The sequence below is a fragment of the Larimichthys crocea genome, chromosome XVI, assembly GCF_000972845.2.
Source record: "Larimichthys crocea isolate SSNF chromosome XVI, L_crocea_2.0, whole genome shotgun sequence".
NCBI classification, from domain to species: Eukaryota; Metazoa; Chordata; class Actinopteri; family Sciaenidae; genus Larimichthys; species Larimichthys crocea.
The window spans coordinates 17,686,243-17,704,597 of NC_040026.1; the positions used below are offsets into that span (position 1 = coordinate 17,686,243).

Here is an 18,355-nt window from a genome sequence, read left to right on the forward strand (position 1 = left end):
AGACTCAAGTGCAAACATCTATCATTTTATACAAAGACTCAAACATACATATGCCCTAAACCCCTCCTTTTATATCACACAAACAAACTAAGCAGTTCTGTCTGTGCATCTGCAAACAGACCAGTCTGGTCTGGTATCATAGTACCACTGCAGGCTATGGAAGCAAAAAGAGATCAACAGATCACTGTAGACTACATCAACAAAAAAGCTTGACTCAGTCCACAATATCAAACCACTTTCCTTTAACAGGAAAGGAATAAAAACGACCTGTATCACTTAGGGAACGCGCCAACCCAAACTCACTAAAACTGGGACTGAATGAAAAGTAACTATGTTACAATTTTCCACACACCATGAAACTCATGACACGGATAAGTACTTTTTTAGTGAATGCCCCCCCCCAAAAAAAATGACCTAACCCACTGTATACTTTAAAGGCTTTGTTATTGGGGGGCCACATACCTAAAGTGCCTTTGTGTGACATTTCAAAAGGCTGTATCACAAGGTCATGGCGGAACAAGGGTCATATAAACAAAGAACGTCACTTGTATGGTGTTCTTTTTTGGGGGATTGGGGTGGGTGAATTCTATAGGTAAAGTCTGGCAGACAGGAGATAAGTTACACATGGGCTGTCAAACAAAGAGAACAGTTGTTGGCATATGAAAAGGTAAAGAGTAGTAGTCCCTGACGTGTCAGAGGCCTCATCGCCAGTGGGAGAGTATAAAAGGACCTGTAAGTGTGTTTAGGGCTATGGTGCGTTAAACATCCACAATCCTGCAACCATGGGAAAGGTATGAGCTCACATGCACTACGGTAACAGGTTTGACGGAAAAGGGAAAAGAGAGAGAGAGAGAGAAACTGGCATGTTCTGGGAACATGTCAAATATTGTAAGAGGGAAAAAAAGCAGCAGAGGGCAAGAGCAAAAGTGCTCATTCAAGTAGCTACGAAAAATAGAATGGACTATTTGAGGGGAAAACACACATTTAGATGTTTAAAGGGAAGTATCTGTGGAGATCAGCAATTACACGGTATCCAAAAAATGACAGACTGATTGTAATCATATACCAGGATCCATTTCTGGCTCTTTAAATTTGAAGTGTTGACAGGGTGTTCAGATTGGACGAGCACACGAGTTGTACTATAAAAATCAGCTGAAGCAATTGTTTCAATTGCCTTGGTTTCACCTGTCAAGCACTGAAAATAATATACAAGCGTACTGAAGAGGGTTGTACTCTCAAAGGACTCATGAAAAAATAATTGAGTTTGTTCAAGGGAGAGCAGTGTCCCCTACAGTCCACTTATTAGTATTGCAACTAGTAAATGTATAACATCATGCTTGTCTTTCCTTTTTCAAGATTATCTTCTACGAGGGCCGCAACTTCCAGGGCCGTCACTGGGAGTGCAGCAGTGACTGCATGGACACATTCAGGCACTTCAACTGTTGTAACTCCATCCGTGTCAGCGGTGGTCACTGGGTGGCCTATGAGAAGCCTAACTACATGGGTTACCAGTACATCATGGGCCCTGGAGAGTACCCTGACTACCACAACTGGATGGGCTTCAACAACTGCATCCGCTCCTGCCAGATGTTCGCCCCTGTAAGTCAATCAAACAGACAGATAGGATTTGTAGTCCCTCCCCCCGCGCCCCCCACCGCTCACCTTGTACTTCAAATGCTGCTTTAGAAATGGATGTCAATCATTTGGCCTTTTGATGTCATTTACAGATAGTCACGCAGGTCATAGCTTAAAAGTCTCTGTTGCAAGGCCCACAAGGAGACCCAGTCAGCCTTTAAAAGGAATATGATACACTCCCCATAAGACTTGGTGCCTTCATTCTAATTCTGTTAGTCACACTGAGTGTTTCTGGCAGTTTAGGGAGGAAAAAAAATCTAATTCTGTCATACTCCGAAAGAGTTGTTGCTCAACCTCATCTGTGCTTACTTAAAGTAGTACAAGTACTCACTTGAATTCAAAGTTAAAGAAATCAGCTCAGGGCAGAAAGTGCTACCAAAGTGCTCTCACACCTACCATCATATAATAATCATGTTTTGATTTATTTCGCATACAGTATAGAGGATCCTACAGGATGAGGATCTACAACAGGCCTGACATGATGGGACACACCATGGAGTTCATGGACGACTGCCCCAATGTGTACGATCGCTTCCATTACCGCGACATTTACTCCTGCAACGTCATGGAGGGTTTCTGGATCTTCTACGAGCACCCTAACTACAGGGGACGCCAGTATTTCATGCGCCCCGGAGAGTACAGGTCCTGTGGTGAGTGGGGCTGCCACAACCCCATGGTTGGCTCATTCAGAAGGATGAGGACTCTCATGTAAACTATGTGCAACGCAAATGAACATTAAACACTTGATTTTCAAATAACAATGCCCTTGAGTGAGTTTATTTCAACCAATCCATGCAACATGCAAACACAAGTCTGAAGTACAATAAAAGTTTTTTGGACACATTTTCTACCAACTGATAAAAGCCTATTGCTGCTTATGATCTTTGTTGCTGTCAAATACCTATAGAATATACCTTTTTTTTTCTCTTTGCCTGGCCTATCCTCACAATCTGCATGTAGGTGTCTGGCATTCATGCCAATAAAGGCAGATGTGGCAACTCTTATTGTAACTCTTTGAGAAAGTGCAGTTGTACAGTATTTTCCATAGACAGACAGAGCTTTGACAGAGACAAAGAGGCTGCTGCAGCCCACCAGTACTATAGTGTTCTGCAGTCTATAGAGCGTACTGTGCTGACACGACAAAGCTTTGTTGTTTGCAAAGCCCTGATCCTGGCAGGGTCTATAAAGAGGTCTGGTACAGCATGGCATCTGTTCTGGTCTGAACTTAACACAGTTACAATGTCCAAGGTAAGTGCAATTTAAAATCTCTATAGTAAAAGTTCTTAATGTGTAGTATATTTATCATCTGCATCTATGGGTTAATAACTCAAAAATGGCAGTAAAGCTGATAAATGCTGTAAAAACACTCATTAAACACACATTAATGAATTTTATTAAATAAAATGATCTTCATGTAGCGATAACTCAACCTTTTTGTTGGTATAAATGTTAAATGGTCGATAGCACAACAAAAAGCATTCAAATAAGATTTAGAAGATATTACTTTTTTTGAAAGTTTAGTTAAATTACGCTGCTGTCTTATGTTAGTGAAAAGTAAAGTAAAAAAAATTCCAGTAAAAGTACGCCAAGGTTTTTTTCTCTTCTTTAAAATATACATGCTTTAATGTATTTTACTGAATTTTGCATTTACATTATTTGTGACACTTTATAATTTTTTATACCTGGCTCAGAATATCAAATGTTATGGTTACCAAAACTGAAAGTTCAAGGCTATTTTTGTCGTGAAGAATATCATACACAACCACATATAAAGTGCGTGTTAGTTTGTCTTTGGCATAACCCTGTGGTCCATCCGTCCATCCATCATGTGCAGATCATCTTCTACGAAGACAGAAACTTTCAGGGTCGTCACTATGAGTGCAGTGGTGACTGTTCCGAGATGCAAACCTACTTCACCCGCTGTAACTCCATAAAAGTGGAGAGTGGTTGTTGGGTCGCCTACGAGAAGCCAAACTTTGGTGGCTACCAGTACATGCTGTTCAAGGGCGAGTATCCTGACTACCAACGCTGGTCAGGCTTCAATGACTGTATCCGCTCCTGCCGTATGGTGCCAAATGTGAGTTTTTAATTGATGCCCTACCCTGTTTGTAGTGATGTTCTCACTAAAGCTTTTCTGTAGCAGTGCCAGTTTAGGACCATGTAGTTCTAGACCTACTATTTTAACCACTCATTGCCAGTACCAGTACAATGCATGTTGTTGTTCTGCTTGTTTGTGGTAATGTAAAGTGTTTCAGTACCATGAATGGCAATGTCATCTCAGTCTCTCTTCATTTCTTCCCCAGTACGACGGGAATTACAAGGTGAAGATCTTTGAGCGCCCTGACTTTGTGGGCCAGAGTATGGAGCTAAATGAAGACTGCCCAGATCTGCAGGAGCTTTTCCACACCCGTAACATCGCCTCTCTCAATGTCATGGAGGGCTACTGGATGCTGTATGAACATCCCCATTACAGGGGGCGCCAGTACTTCTTGCGTACTGGAGAGTACAGGAGGTACATGGATTGGGGAAGCACCAGTCCCATCTTCGGCTCTCTGAGACGTGTCACTGAGCTCAAGTGATTTCCAGCTTTTCTTTACCCGTATTGAGCCTCACTGTAAGGCTTTCCACTCTCTCGTTTCCCTAATGTCAGCAGTTTGAGTGTGGTCTCAACACTGTGGTGTCAAAAGCTGAAATCACACCTTTTTAATGATGGGGGTTTTGGTGCAGCTGATGTTGGGTTCTGGTTTTGTTGGATTGCTGTGCATTGTTGGGTAAAGTTCCTCCCCAACTCAGTGCTCAAGTAATGTTCACATTTTTTTTTTTTTTTGCTTTGGTCGTCCCATAGCAAAATGGTTTGCCCTGCCAGTCCCCAACCTCCTGTCCTGCTGGAATAACAATAAACGAAAACTTGATGAAAGTCAACTAAAGCGAGCCTTTGTTAATTTTCTACTGACTAATACAGCTGTCACTACAAAAAGATCAGGGGGGATAGTACTTTTCTCTTTAGTATGGTGATTGAACGTTTCATCAGGCCACAGAGTCCGTTGTAGAAGTGTAACCACTGAGGTCCTAGTAAGACCAAGAGTTTCTACAGTTTGCCGTGATATTGTCATTCCACATACACAAAAGAAAAATTATCAAGGAAACAGAAGCTCATTCTTTGAAGTTAAAGACTAAAGAAAAAGGCTATCTGAGGATGAGCATGTAGGAGTCTTTATGAGATCACATGGTACAGAGTTAGCGCGTTGGGTCCATAAAAGATGCCCATATTAGATCTACATCACAGGGCCAGTGCCAACTCAAAGAGTTGGAGTCAAAGTGGCCTGGTATTAGCCCCGAGCATCAAGCTCTCTCAGAACAAAAAACAAAACCCAGTCCACATCCCTGCTCATGCATTTTTCATCAGACCAAGATACTGAAATCCTTTCAGAAATAAATATCAATTATTGAAATTGTTAATTAGACGCTGCGTAATTGGCAAAGATACACATGAATAAATAACTTTGACCATTAATTATTAATTCAAAAAAATTTGAAGCCCAGTAGGGAGTGCATTTGAGAGTCTCTTAAGATCAAGCACAACAAGAAATATGAGTTTTGGCCTTGAGTAATGTCCAATTAAAGGACTGTCAGCTTTGCTGTACAAGTCCAGTGTTTTGTCCTCATCATTCGTTTTATATTTATGGACAACAATACCCAGAAGACAAGAGAACATCAACAGAGTGCAACATGGGATCCGATCAGCTGGTGTCTGGGGGCCACGTCATAACTGGAAGTTAATTTAAGGCCACGGAAGGGCAGTGCCTTATTAATCAAATGGAAAGGAAGTAGACACTTTAAACATTCACAGAACTCTATAGAAGTCTATAGTTATTTGTGTTTAAAGTTTATGGTCAAGTCTTGAGAAAAATAACATGAAAACTATGCAAACAGTCTTGCTTAAATATTAAGTACAGTAATGTTGTAAAATCAACTAAGTTCTAATGGATTTTCTACTTATAACATCACTGAAATCTGCCCTTAGTTCAGTTAGTTTTTTAGGAGCCATTAAGTTGACACATCAGTTGAGGACAGAACTGGGGTGAGCAGCATGACAGTATCAACTACAGGGGATCATTAGTGTAACACTTTTAAGATAAGATAAACCTTAATTGATCCCAGCAGGGAAATGTCTTCTCCGTCTAGAACTTCAACATATATTTATGGATGTTTATATGTCATTCATAACATTGAGCATGAGACACTTTGGAAATCATTTCACTTAGAAGTTTGAGAATATGATATACTGTGTCACAGTTTATTGACAAAATATGATGATGTTATTTTATGCAAAATCTAAAACAGTGTTTTCAATAACCTGTCAATCGGTCGGTGTAAATACCGCAACTGGGAACAACACACTTGCACCTGAATAGCTACAGTTACTGTAGCAAACACCTTTGTTGCATGTGATATTTTAAAAACACAATTCTATGCATCAAACAGGCAATACTCAATGTCCCTAGATTGTTTCGTCTCTACCTCAAGTCATTTATATATTTTAAATCGCTTCACACATAAAAAGGACAAAAGAGTGAGATCCGAGTTTTGTCTCTCGCTTCATCTCTGAACCCTTTGGACTTGGTGATGAGAGGCTGATTGAAGGGTAAGTAGTGCATTTTGGAGAATGAATTCTTTAGATGCTCGAAGAGAGAAAGAAAACGAAAGAAACAGAGAAACCAAGAACACAAGCCTGTGATTCCATTATTAGTCTCAGTTCTCCTTCTCCCTCTTTTCATTTCTGATGGCTGGATAATTAAACCTCTATAGTATTGTCTTCCATCTTCCTTGCCCCACTTCCAGCAATGCGAATTCCCCTGTGGGCAAGTTTAAAAAGCCCCTTTTTAGACATCTGTTTTTCAGATCAGTACGGATTTTTTTCCCCATTAATTTGTGTTCTTTGTGAAAGTAGAAACACTAGTGCCAGGACAGAGATGAACACACGTGTAAAAAAAAAACAAAAAAACTCAACAATTCAACTGCAAAAATCAAAGTAAGTAAGAAAAACAGCCCAAAATAAATTATATTTTTCAACAATTTCTTTTTTATTCTACAATACTACTATTAAACAATTCAAACCAATCCGTAAGTGTGCATTGCAAGACATCAGATAGGAGCTCAGAGGCTGGAATGTTACAGAGCTTAATTTAAAAGCAGTCGTGTTCTCCCCTCCAGCTTGAAGGAGGCAGCTTGTCAATTACTGTTCCTGCTCTGACAGGGGCTCTGGGCGCCACAAGGAACAAGCAAGAAGGCAGCAAAGCATGGAAAAATGAGCAAAACTTGTAACAATGATCAAATAAATAAAAAAGTAAATAAAATCGATGCATAAAAGTTGGAGTGTCTTTTAACTTGCGTTGCTATAAAACAGATGTTTCTTATACTATTATAAATGTTTGTCACATTTTAATCTCATAATTAAGTTGTAATGCAGAATGCCTTAAAATCTGTAACACCACGACATAGTGAAACAACTATCAAATGCCAGCCTGAAGTGGCATTAGTCCATATCTGAAATAACCTACACCAGCGCTGTAGAAACATACAGAATATTAACCTAGAGTTACAGCAAGAAAATAAAATAAATGATGTTACATGAACAAAGAAAGCACTTACAGTATAATCAGCATGAAGTGAGCCTTCGATAATAATGTACAATTAAAATTGGAACTTGATTTTTGGAGAGAATAGACCATGATGTACAATATCAAATAAATAAAATAGATTTTTAGATAAAATGTACAACATGCAATAATGTGTTTTTATTGGCTACAACAACCTTTACACAATAAAAGGAAAAGTAAATAGATTTTTGGTAGAAATTATTTCCACATTCTTCTTTCTCATTCACTTTTTTTATGATGAAATTAAATAATGCCTCTGTGAATTAGCATCCCTTTCAAAATCTTGTCCTGAGATTAAAGAATTCAAGCTCTTCAGTTTCCCTTGATAAATGATAACAAATGTTTATTTAACTTAAAGTCAAATCTGCTCTTTCTCAGTTTCATTTGATGTATTATTGTGGAGGTACCACATGTTGTGATCACCACATCCTACCTCCTGTCCTACATGAGGGTGATCATATTAAAAAGTATCATATTAAAGCTGAGGTAGCATTTAAAATGTGTAAACTCTTCATCCCGGAACAACAGTATAGTCTGAACAGGGAGAACTCTGGTTGTGCTGATAAAAATGAACCACTGGTGCGTTAAGCGTCTCTCTCCATGCTGTGTGCTTAAGAGGTTTAGAAACAATGACATCAGTCATTATCTGCAACAAAACCCCAGGGGGAGCTGCTGGGCAATGCAAACCATTTCGACCAATGTTAAGGCCAAGTGTGTGTTGTGAAAGTCTCTGATCTAGTTGCTGTCCCTCTGCCCAGGAAGAGGCTGCCCAACAGGCAGGTTTTCATGGAGGTACTTCATGGTGCCATGCTCAGAGAAGTCAGCAGCTGTGTGCCCATCACCTCTCAGGACCCACTTTGTGGTGAGCAGTCCCTCAAGGCCAACAGGGCCCCGGGCATGGATACGAGCCGTGCTAATACCTACCTCTGCTCCTAGAGACACAGCCAAAGACAGAGGATGAGAATGACAGCCAGTTAGAACTGTAAACACATCACATGTGTTGAAATAGAGTTGTTAGATATTGACAAATGAACATAAGTAAAAATATGACGGCTATTGCAAACAATTTCTCAGAAAAAGAGGCAAACGATATTGTGATAAGACCACCACGTACCCAGTCCAAAGCGGTAGCCATCAGCAAAACGGGAGCTTGCGTTCCAGAAAACACAGGCACTGTCCAGCTGCTGCAGGAACTGCTCCGCCGTGTCCTCTGTGAGAGAGAGAGACCACTTATTAGTGCTACTAGCTCATGATTTTGGTCTTTCAGGCATTAAAGTATGTATCTATCTATACCACCATTGACACAAACAAGTACATTTTAATTCACTGAGGTACCTCCTGTGCTCACCAGATGGCAGCAGCACATCCTCCACTGCAGGTGACAATAAACGTGAACTGCACACTTTCTCTTGAATTTTTCCAAACACTGCTCACCGTTTCATTCTGAGCACCAAAAGAAACCGCGTAACATATTCTGCGTGTTTGTATTTCAAACCTTTTATGAGGGATTTGTTCCTCAGTCTTTCAATCTTTTTCTTTATATTGTGGTCCATCCATAAGGCCGCTATTTATGTGAAAGTGTCAGAAAAATGGCAAACGTCCACACGCAATATGGCCACAGACTTCAAGAGTTGAGAGAGATGCAGTGAGATGGCTCACTTGAAAAGGCAGAAAATGTGTTTAAACACAACCCAAAGACTTTTAAACTGTGTTTTAGCATCTGCTCAACATTTTAAATTAGGTCTGTCCCTTAGACTGAAGTCACACGGGGAGGCTGTGCACTCATTCTGAGAACAAAGTGTCGCTACTCATTAGTCACTGTGGCAGAAAGCGAGATGGACATAGGGAGGCAAGAGAGTGAGAAGGATAACTCGATATGAATACCAGACATCTACATGAAGAGGCGAGGAGGGCGGGAAGATTGATGAATTTGACAAGTGAGATATGAAGATATGACCTAAATAAAGGACTAAATCTTTGCTATTTAAAAAGGCAAATTCACAGAAGGTTTTTTTTTTAAACTAAATAAAAAACACTATGTGGTGGTGCCACATGGGGCCACCTACCATTTTCTGTGATGATAACGTCTGTGTGGGAGCTGCCATATTTATGAATATGGTCCACAGCCTCCTGCATGCTGTCCACCACCTCCATGCAGCACTCCAGGTCACCGTACTCTATCCGCAGGGACTTTGCCTCTGATGGGCTGAATGTCAGGTAGGAGGCGAACCGAGGGCCTGCATGAATCTTCACCTAGTGACACCACGTAGAGTAAAAGTAAATGAATAAGATAACAAGTGGGAGAACATATGTTAAAAAAAACATTCGGCTTATATTAGATAACTAGTAGTTTAATATCATATTATTTTCTTCTAAAAAAATTCTACTATGACCAAATTTCTTGAGGAGTTATTATAATGATGTGAATGTGTGTATGCATTCGCTGCTTCACCCGCTCAGTGCGCAGCATGTCAATGATCTGGTCGAACAGTGGGGTCCTGAGGATGTCTCTGTGGATCAGCAGAGTTTCCATGGCATTACACGCAGCTGGGTAGTCACACTTGGAGTCTCTGACTGGAATGGGTAAATATAAGTCAGTTATGTCAGGCATATTCATAGTTGGTTGTGATCTAACATACTGTGCATGTCTGGCAAGAACCGGCATACCAGCAGTACCACAGACGAGTTAGAAAAACATGATGTTATATTTGTTATATTACTTTACTAAAACTGTAGAAATGTACTCAAGAACTTTCACAGTATCAGCAGGGAGATTCAATACAAGCTGACCGATTTTGATGACTTTGTCGATGGCTGCGTCAGCGTCGACGTAGACGTGGCAGATTCCCTCACTGTGACCCAGCACCGGGATGCCCTTGGCCGCCCGCTGAATGTCCCGCACCAGCTGGGATGAACCACGAGGGATAATCAAGTCGATCATCTTGTCCAGTCGGCACAGATCCTCCACCTCCTCGCGAGTGCTCACCTTGTGACGGATACAGGTTCGTCAAACACAGACATATGGATGCACAAATCAGCTTTTCTAAGGCTTAATAAACTGACTATGAAATGTGCTATATAAGGTTTGTGTTGTCTTGTGATAAATGTGTAGGAAACTCATTTTACCAGCTGCACAGCCTCTGTGACTCCATGCATGGAAAGGGCTTCCTGGGTGAGCTGGTGGAGGACACGGTTGGTGTTGGCTGCCTCCTTGCCTCCCTTCAGCAGGAGTGCGTTGCCACTGGCTATGGCCAATGCCGACACCTGGAGAAAAACACACACAGTAGGATTTGTGATATTACTGCGGTTATTTCAAAGTCTTCAAAGTGTTATGGCAGCTCTGCCTGGATACCTGTGGCAGGCAGTCAGGTCGGGCTTCAAAGATGACCAGAAGAACTCCGATGGGCACAGTGATCTGCTCCAGCTCTAGATTGTGAGCCACCCTGGTCCTGCGCAGCACACGACCCACACTGTCCTGGGCGGCCACGGCGATCTGGCGCAGACCTATGGCCAAGCTGTTGAGTTTGGCTGGTGACAAGCTTAGCCGGTTTAGCATGGCTGGTGGCAAATGGCCTGTAGAAAGGAGGAAGAACAAGGTTACAGAGGGAAAGGGATACAGTCGCCATCTGGTGGAGGGGGTATGAATTGAGCTATCTATTAGGAGATTTGTACAAAGTTATGTGCAAATATTAGGAAAGCAATGACAATTAGATTTTCTTCTTTCCTGCCAGAAAATCACATCGAGGCTACACTTTCCTTTGCAAAGTAATTAAAAACTTAAAACTTAAAATAGCACTGCAAACTTTGCCAGATGCTACATCTTCTCTAACCCTGACAGTCTGACTCAACATGGTGCTCTGTTACCTGCATTTGCAGCCAAGTCCATGTCCATCTTGTTGGCAGCCAGAATCTCTTCCTTCCTTTCAGTCAAAAGCTCAGCTAGATGGCAGATGATCTCACTCCTCTGGCAACCAAGTACAGGCAGAATGAGTATGTAACACATCTACCCACAAGGGGTCAGTGTTTCTCTGTATATGAGGTTTTTCTTTTTAATTGTTTAACCTGTATTTTTATAAATAAACTGGAATAAATATGGTAAATGACTTAATGATATTAACTGAACAGCAGAATAGAGATTCATCTTTTATTTTAAAATAATGTATCACCTGGTCTGGGTGCAGAGATGCCAGGGTTCTTCCAGTGTTTCGAGCCATTTCAGTCTGCTGCTCCACAGTTGGGCCTGGTGAAGGATCGGAGATAAGACAAACTTCACTCAGTGCACACTCTAAAACTAATGTAGTTAAAACAGCAGTACAATGAACGCCATGAATCTACCATTTGGTAGCTTATCATCTTCAAACTTTTAGAGAGGTGTTGATTCAACTCTATGATCATTTTGGAGGCTGTAGTTTGTTTGTCACCTGCAGGTTTGATCTCAGAGAAGAATGTTCCCACTTTCTTGCCTTCTACGATGTCAGTGATGACATGACCTGTTACTTTGGGGTGGGTGCCGTTTGCAATGACCACTGAGGTGCCACCTTGCAGGGCCCAGAGAGCAGCCTTGACCTGAGAAAAAAACACAGAAAGGAGAGTTCAGAGGGGAAATCTCTCTTTGGTGGAACTTCCAGCAACTCACAGACATCTGAAATGTGAGAAGGAGCCCCAAGTACACATTTGGGGATTTAGCCTTTTACAATGTGCTGAAGAGCATGTGTTTTGTATCTAAAATAAATCAGAACGTACTTTGGCCTCCATCCCTCCAAGCCCAACTCTGGACTTTGTACCATAGATGATGGACTGCTGGTCTCCAGGGTAGAAGATGTCAATGAATTTGGCGTCATCTGTTCCAGGGGGGCTGTCATACAGTCCTAAGAAATCAACAAATCTTACTCAACTTGCTTGCTCATACATGGGTCTAAAATAAACTATGCAGCATGACAGACAAACCTAAAACTTTTCTAGCACATACTGTACACTAGTACCAGGGTAATTTAACTGACAAATAAATAAATTAACAGACTGTAAATAAACTTGGTAAAGTAATTATTCTACAGGTTTTGTGGCAACCCCACAAAACAGGTTTTGTGGCAACCCCATCAGCGTCAATTTCAAACATGAATGCAGAAGGTCTGTGTTTGTCTCCCTCTCAGTTGACCCTGAGTGAGGTGTTTGTCGCCGGTGTTGAGCGCAGACAGATGGTGCTGTTACCTAAGAGCTGACACAGACTGTTGTTGTGGTAACACGCATACCTTCCACGTCAGACAGCGCGATGAGCAGGTCAGCCTTCATCTCGACAGCTAGTCGCGCCGCCAGACTGTCGTTATCCTTAATGCTGATCACCTAAGGAATCAGAAAATTGTTCATGTCAGCAGTTGCACAAAGTCAGCTATCTGCCATTTACCCGTCTGGGCTTTCTTAGGATCTAGAGTCTAGCTGATGAATATGAACAAAAAAAAATAAACATTTACGTAATGTACAATCTGGAGGACAATCAGGGCAAATTTAAGAGATCCAGAGAAAAAGTGAAATTGCCCAGAGATCCAGCTTTTCATGCCTGGATGATGAACTCAATACCTCAGACAAACAGCCATATAAAGTTAATCTAAGTTATGCACAGCACAAGAATCTGGCCCAAAATTAAAATGACAGAGGGAGTGAGGTGGAATTATTTCAATTGAAAAAAAGAAGTGTTAGTTATTTCTGCAGGTGATCAGGTAGAGGAGGCATCTACCCACAGATGTTAGTCCTGGCTCCTTCCGACAGCACCTCCTGCCTGCATGCACTGCCATCCATCCATCTCCAACCGTGCATGCACATGCGTTAATGGTTGAGGGCAGAGCTGATGAAGTGAGGCAGGGTGGCAGAGGTGTTTTCAGTGTGTGCATGATGTGCACAAATGATAGGAAATACTGTAGCTAATGAACAGTGATTGCCTACACTAAATAAACACCGGCTCTACCGACTCCTTCAGCACCCCAGCTGCCATCGCCACCATCACCACTACCAGCGTCGCCCCCCATGCTATCTGTACCCACATTTACCCCCTGCAGGTCGCTGTTGGGCTCCGGTGGGGGCACCACAGCGTCATTGGTGTTGATGATGGGCACGATGTTCATGCGTAGCAGCTCCTGCAGTGTGCTGTTCAGGTTCTGCCTCTTGTCGTCGTCATGGAAATCCAGATTCGTTACCAGGACCTGACAGCGCAGGGGGTAGGAGACAGCATGAACGATTCAAGCATTTCAAAGCAATTATTTTTTAAATTATCATGTTTTTGAAGTATTTAAGTACCTGTGCAGTGCAAGTACTGTATTGGGTGAACATTGCCTCATACAGGGCCATCAGGCCACTCTGTCCAGCTGCAGCACAGGCCCGAGCCTCCAGCACTGGCAAAGACTGCAACACAAATGCAGCAGACGTCTGGTTACATTTATTCCCTGAGCAAAGACATTTATCTGTCGAGAGAGACACTTCAACATCTCACATTGCAGGGAAAACAACACAGAACATTAAGCTTCACAAAATGTATTTATTGAAGTATTTTGTATCATATTGTGATATATTGGACAGGTGTCACCAGTACTGTGCATCCACTGTAAGCATTCTTTCTTTTCTTACCATGTCTTTGAGCTGATTGTGTCCCGAGTGCAGAGCCTGTCGGACACTCTGGGACAGCAGGATCTCGTGTCTTAATCTTTGCTTGCCAAAAGCCACTGCTCCGCTGGTGACAATCATCATCTCCCTACCTTGATTCTGCAGCATGGCCACCTGGACAGCAACACAACCAATTAGGATTTATTCACACAGCTGGGTTCACATTTATTTCTTTATTTTTGTTTTTGGTTTCTTCATACTGAAGATTCATCTTTAAAAAATATCTGTTTAACCCAAATAAAAATAAAAAAACTAACTAGCCATGATGTTATTTTTTGTTTGAATTATCGATGTGGTGGTTGGTGTGAATGGAATTATGCTTGTGGTGCTCAAAGCAAAAGAAATTACACTTCGTGCAGTGTGTTTTTACATTAAGAATGTGAATGCTTTTCACTGGAGCTACTTTCTACCAAAGAAACAATCCCTATGAAAACTGTTCACAGCATGTTTGGTGGGTTATCCAGACTAACAAGAACACTGTGCTCAAGAAAAATATTTTGCTGTTGAATACTTTATGAATACATCACAACAAAAGCCTGTTTATCTATTGTACTGTTGAAAGAAATATTTCTCAAACCCTGGGAAAATAAAGCTGCATGAGCAAACACCACAGAGTGAGCAAAATGTTCTTTTTGTAATTCAGGTGAACTGTTCTGAATTTTCTTATCTCACAGATGGGTGGTAAAGGAGAGGATCAGACAAAAAAAATAAATATGTCAGAGAACTTGAAACAGATGGTGTCTGCTGCTTTTCTTTTCTTTCTACAGGACCCAAAAGTTCTCGTGTTGGCCTCTCACCTGCTCCACGATGGATGCCAGCCTTCCCAAGGCCAGGCCGCATTCATCACCACGGGTGACCACGGCACTGCCGAGCTTGACTACGATCCTCTTGGCATGACGCAGTTCACTGCGGTGTGCAAAGGAGCTACCACGGGCTCTCCCCTGGGGAACTGTACATACAGGGAGAAGGTGGTGTGAACATATTTAACTGTTACTCATCGGCAAAACATAAAGAGAAATAACCAGAGCAGTTATTGAGGAGAAAGCCAACTCTGTAGTGATTAATTAATTAATCAGCAGATGTTAGAGGGTAAACCTGCATTACCATGACTGAGTTTACCTTAGCTCTCATTGAATTTACATGTTTACATATTTAAATCTAATGAAAATCAAATAAGAAAGCAAAATAAGAAGAAACTAGGAATGTAGTTGTGTAGGCAGCACCTTCAGCTATTTGTAGACTTTGCTTTAACACAGATTTCCTGATGTATCAATATATTGGTGTGTACATTTCCACACTAGACCCTGCAAACATTGCATAACTGTGAAAACGAGCATGTTTTGCTTGGGTGTTTGTTTCATTGATTACACGAGTGAGACAAACAGAGCAAAGCCCCCCCCCCCTCCTACATCCATCTGTAACCCGGGAAACTAGATAATCACGGCCTTCAAACTGCCACATCAGCAGGGCGAGCAGAAAGGCCTGTGCTGACATTACACATCTCTGTGGAGCAATGAGGCGCATGAGAGAGATGGGCAGAGGCAGACTGACGGAGGGAGAGAGAGAGGCCCATGACATCTTGTTCAGACTAGACTCGGTCTGAAAAAACTCCCTGCAGGCACAACAACTCAGTCAAAGTTTGCTACAACACTTTGTTACAACAGCAGTTTTTGTAGCGACCTTACCGACTTTGTTAACACAATCATACATGCCCTAGTATTTGGAAACAAGTACCGATTCTGTGAACTGAAGCTAATCATTTACATTATTGATTAATCCTTCTGTTATTTTTCAATTATTCAATAAGTCATGCAGACTGCGAAATGTCAGGCAACGTTTAAAAAAATGCCTCAGGTGACCCCTTCGAATTGATTGTTCTGACAGAGCGACAGTCAAAACAAACTATTTTTTAATTCACAGTTACACAAAACAAGGAAAAGTAAATGTTTCTGTTTGGTAAAGGCTTAATAAATGATCAAAACTACTGTTAATTTTATAGCTAACTTTATAACGAACAATATCAATATCAATAAACAATTTCCCCACGGGGATTAATAAAGTATTTCTGATTCTGATATTTTGGACTAATCTGCCGATTATTAATGAATCGCTGAGTCTATAAAACATCCGAATGAGCGAATAACTTCCATCACATGTAGCTAAAAAGCCCGAAGTGATGTCTTAGAATAGTTTGTCATGTCATGACAACACAGAAATGAGTTCACGTGGCACAAAGAAACGCAGAAAATCTTTAAAAACTGAGAAGCTACGACTGAAAAAATGTCCATTAATCACATTTAAAGTTATACATATATTTAATATTCTGCCAATTGAAGAATTAAGAATGGACAAATCATTTCAGCGATCCTATTGCGTCAGCATCCTCTCTCTGGATGACTGTGACTGCATCATCTACAGTGTGTTTTACGTGTGTTTCTAATGCATCACAATGTGGCTCTGCAGCGTGGCTTGCCTTGTGTCAGTGGTCTGGTGAGCACCCGGCATACGTGTCTCTGTAAATCCAGCGGGCTCCTTGAACACAGGGTCAGCCTTCGCAGCAGCATGGTGTGTTTAATGTGACTTGACTGTCACAATAAGACACACAGAGAGGGAGAAAACACACACACACACACACACACACAGGATCAGCATTAAAGACATTAAACTGTGATATTTACCTGAGAAATTAGAGATGTTATATTTAAATGGAAACATGAGGTGTGACCCCTTTCATCCCAAAGTGCAGTCATAATATAATCATGTTAAAGTTATTAGGTTCTTACTTCTTGAAGTCTGAGCTTGTCCCGTGTGTGTGTGTGTACCTGTCCTCTGCACCGTCTTCTTATTGAGTCCTGCTCATCTTCTTTAACCACTTATTCTTTTATTGATCACAGACACTGGAGCAGAGGTGTGGGCTCTGACTCCTCCCCTGACCGACAGAGCTGCTGATGAAACTGTGACAGCAGTTTGCAACAAGAGGGAAAACAAACGTTTCGCCAACGTTACCGCAACGTCTGCGAGTTACCTGACGCCACAGTTACAAGGTGTGACGCTGCTCTGACGTGGGTGTCATTAAAATGTTGCTTTTGTGCAGAAAGCCTCGTAAAGTGGCGGTGAAGTGGCAGGATGTGATGCAGAGGCGAGCCGGCGAAACGTGGAAAAGAGAACGGAAGTGTGTTTTAAAGTCTCACATTTCAAAATAAAACTCCGCCTTTTATATTTTTTATATATATATAAATAAAGAAAAGAAATGCCGAATTGCATCATGTTTTGTTTTTTTAACCAACGATAACTTCAGATTGATTATTTATATTTGTTTACAATATACAGAACACACACACACACACACACACACATATATATATGATCCATTACATAAAATTCTGACTCAGGTATGAATTATTATTGATAGCAATATTTTATATGTGTAACAATAAAACAATATATACATATATATACATACACACACACACACACACACACACACACTGGCCATCAGGCTCTTGAACACTCTCACCACCCTCAGACTCATTCAATCAGACTGTAATGCCATTTAATTTTAACTGTTACTGTGAGGCACAGAGCACCTTATTTTTCAGCTTTTATGCATATATGTATATATATGGTTTGTATATATATGTATATACCAAACATATATACACATATATGTTTGATCATTACATAAAAATTCTGACTCAGGTATGAATTATTATTGATAGCAATATTTTATATGTGTAACAATAAAACAATATATACATATATATACATACACACACACACACACACACACACACACTGGCCATCAGGCTCTTGAACACTCTCACCACCCTCAGACTCATTCAATCAGACTGTAATGCCATTTAATTTTAACTGTTACTGTGAGGCACAGAGCACCTTATTTTTCAGCTTTTATGCATATATGTATATATATGGTTTGTATATATATGTATATACCAAACATATATACACATATATGTTTGATCATTACATAGAAATCCTGACTCAGGTATGAATTATTATTGATAGCAACTCTACATTGTTTTTCACACAATAAACGTATTTTATATGTAACAATAAAACAATTAAAACAATTGTTAAACAAACCTCTGCAAATGACTGCGGAGAATAAAAAGCAGCATGGCATATGAGACAGGAAGCAGCTCTCAGGGACCTTCAATGAAGGACATTACATATAGGGTACAATAAATAAAAACAATATATATCATGGGTTAAATAATCTGTTTCATGCAGGCTCAGTTACCTCAGTAATATGAGAATGTGTTTCTGTTTATTGTTCCTCTAGGCCTAAAGAAGACATGTTGATTACTGTTGATTAAAAACACCAATTAGAGCTAAAATCAAGCTTGTCGTTGTTCTGTTTGTGGCATGACCGTCATGTGTGAATTCAT

At 40.9% G+C, this 18,355-nt stretch overlaps 3 protein-coding genes across 5 annotated transcripts; 2 read left to right on the forward strand and 1 right to left on the reverse strand.

The window, feature by feature from the left end:
- Positions 1–763: 763 nt before the first annotated feature.
- On the forward strand, positions 764–2,384 carry crygmxl2 (crystallin, gamma MX, like 2). The gene is made up of 3 exons (XM_010748552.3): positions 764–791; positions 1,357–1,599; positions 2,072–2,384. The coding sequence occupies exons 1-3, from the start codon at positions 783–785 to the stop codon at positions 2,345–2,347; spliced, it is 528 nt and encodes a 175-aa protein (XP_010746854.1). The 5' UTR covers positions 764–782; the 3' UTR covers positions 2,348–2,384.
- Positions 2,385–2,803: 419 nt separating this feature from the next.
- crygmx (crystallin, gamma MX) lies at positions 2,804–4,547 on the forward strand. Its single transcript, XM_010748668.2, has 3 exons — positions 2,804–2,883; positions 3,470–3,712; positions 3,939–4,547. Exons 1-3 carry the CDS (start codon positions 2,875–2,877, stop codon positions 4,212–4,214), a joined length of 528 nt encoding a protein of 175 aa, XP_010746970.1. The 5' UTR covers positions 2,804–2,874; the 3' UTR covers positions 4,215–4,547.
- A 2,151-nt stretch (positions 4,548–6,698) lies between these two features.
- On the reverse strand, positions 6,699–17,115 carry aldh18a1 (aldehyde dehydrogenase 18 family, member A1). Of its 3 annotated transcripts, none has more exons than XM_019264722.2 (18): positions 16,769–17,115; positions 16,420–16,531; positions 14,744–14,895; positions 13,911–14,060; positions 13,584–13,688; positions 13,331–13,489; positions 12,545–12,635; positions 12,039–12,163; positions 11,717–11,861; positions 11,462–11,535; positions 11,160–11,259; positions 10,648–10,868; positions 10,422–10,559; positions 10,086–10,281; positions 9,748–9,869; positions 9,362–9,548; positions 8,410–8,505; positions 6,699–8,227 (listed from the first exon to the last, which is right to left on the reverse strand). In XM_019264722.2, exons 2-18 carry the CDS (start codon positions 16,508–16,510, stop codon positions 8,031–8,033), a joined length of 2,349 nt encoding a protein of 782 aa, XP_019120267.1. In that variant the 5' UTR covers positions 16,511–16,531; positions 16,769–17,115; the 3' UTR covers positions 6,699–8,030. The 3 variants fall into 3 exon arrangements, with proteins under 3 accessions (XP_019120267.1, XP_019120268.1, XP_019120266.1); XM_019264723.2 differs by having other exon boundaries at positions 13,337–13,489; positions 16,730–17,115; XM_019264721.2 differs by having other exon boundaries at positions 16,730–17,115.
- Positions 17,116–18,355: the final 1,240 nt, after the last annotated feature.

What these genes read in the sequence shown, in the direction of transcription:
- aldh18a1 (XM_019264722.2), bottom strand. Translation starts at nt 16,510, where the DNA reads ATGCTGCTGCGAAGGCTGACCCTGTGTTCAAGGAGCCCGCTGGATTTA. An exon ending in CTCTGAGATCAAACCTGCAG is followed by an intron (nt 11,536 to 11,716) that starts GTGACAAACAAA and finishes ATCCTTCACCAG; the next exon opens with GCCCAACTGTGGAGCAGCAG. An exon ending in TGGCTACCGCTTTGGACTGG is followed by an intron (nt 8,228 to 8,409) that starts GTACGTGGTGGT and finishes CTGTGTCTCTAG; the next exon opens with GAGCAGAGGTAGGTATTAGC.
- crygmx (XM_010748668.2), top strand. An exon ending in CCTGCCGTATGGTGCCAAAT is followed by an intron (nt 3,713 to 3,938) that starts GTGAGTTTTTAA and finishes TTTCTTCCCCAG; the next exon opens with TACGACGGGAATTACAAGGT.
- crygmxl2 (XM_010748552.3), top strand. An exon ending in CCTGCCAGATGTTCGCCCCT is followed by an intron (nt 1,600 to 2,071) that starts GTAAGTCAATCA and finishes TTTCGCATACAG; the next exon opens with TATAGAGGATCCTACAGGAT.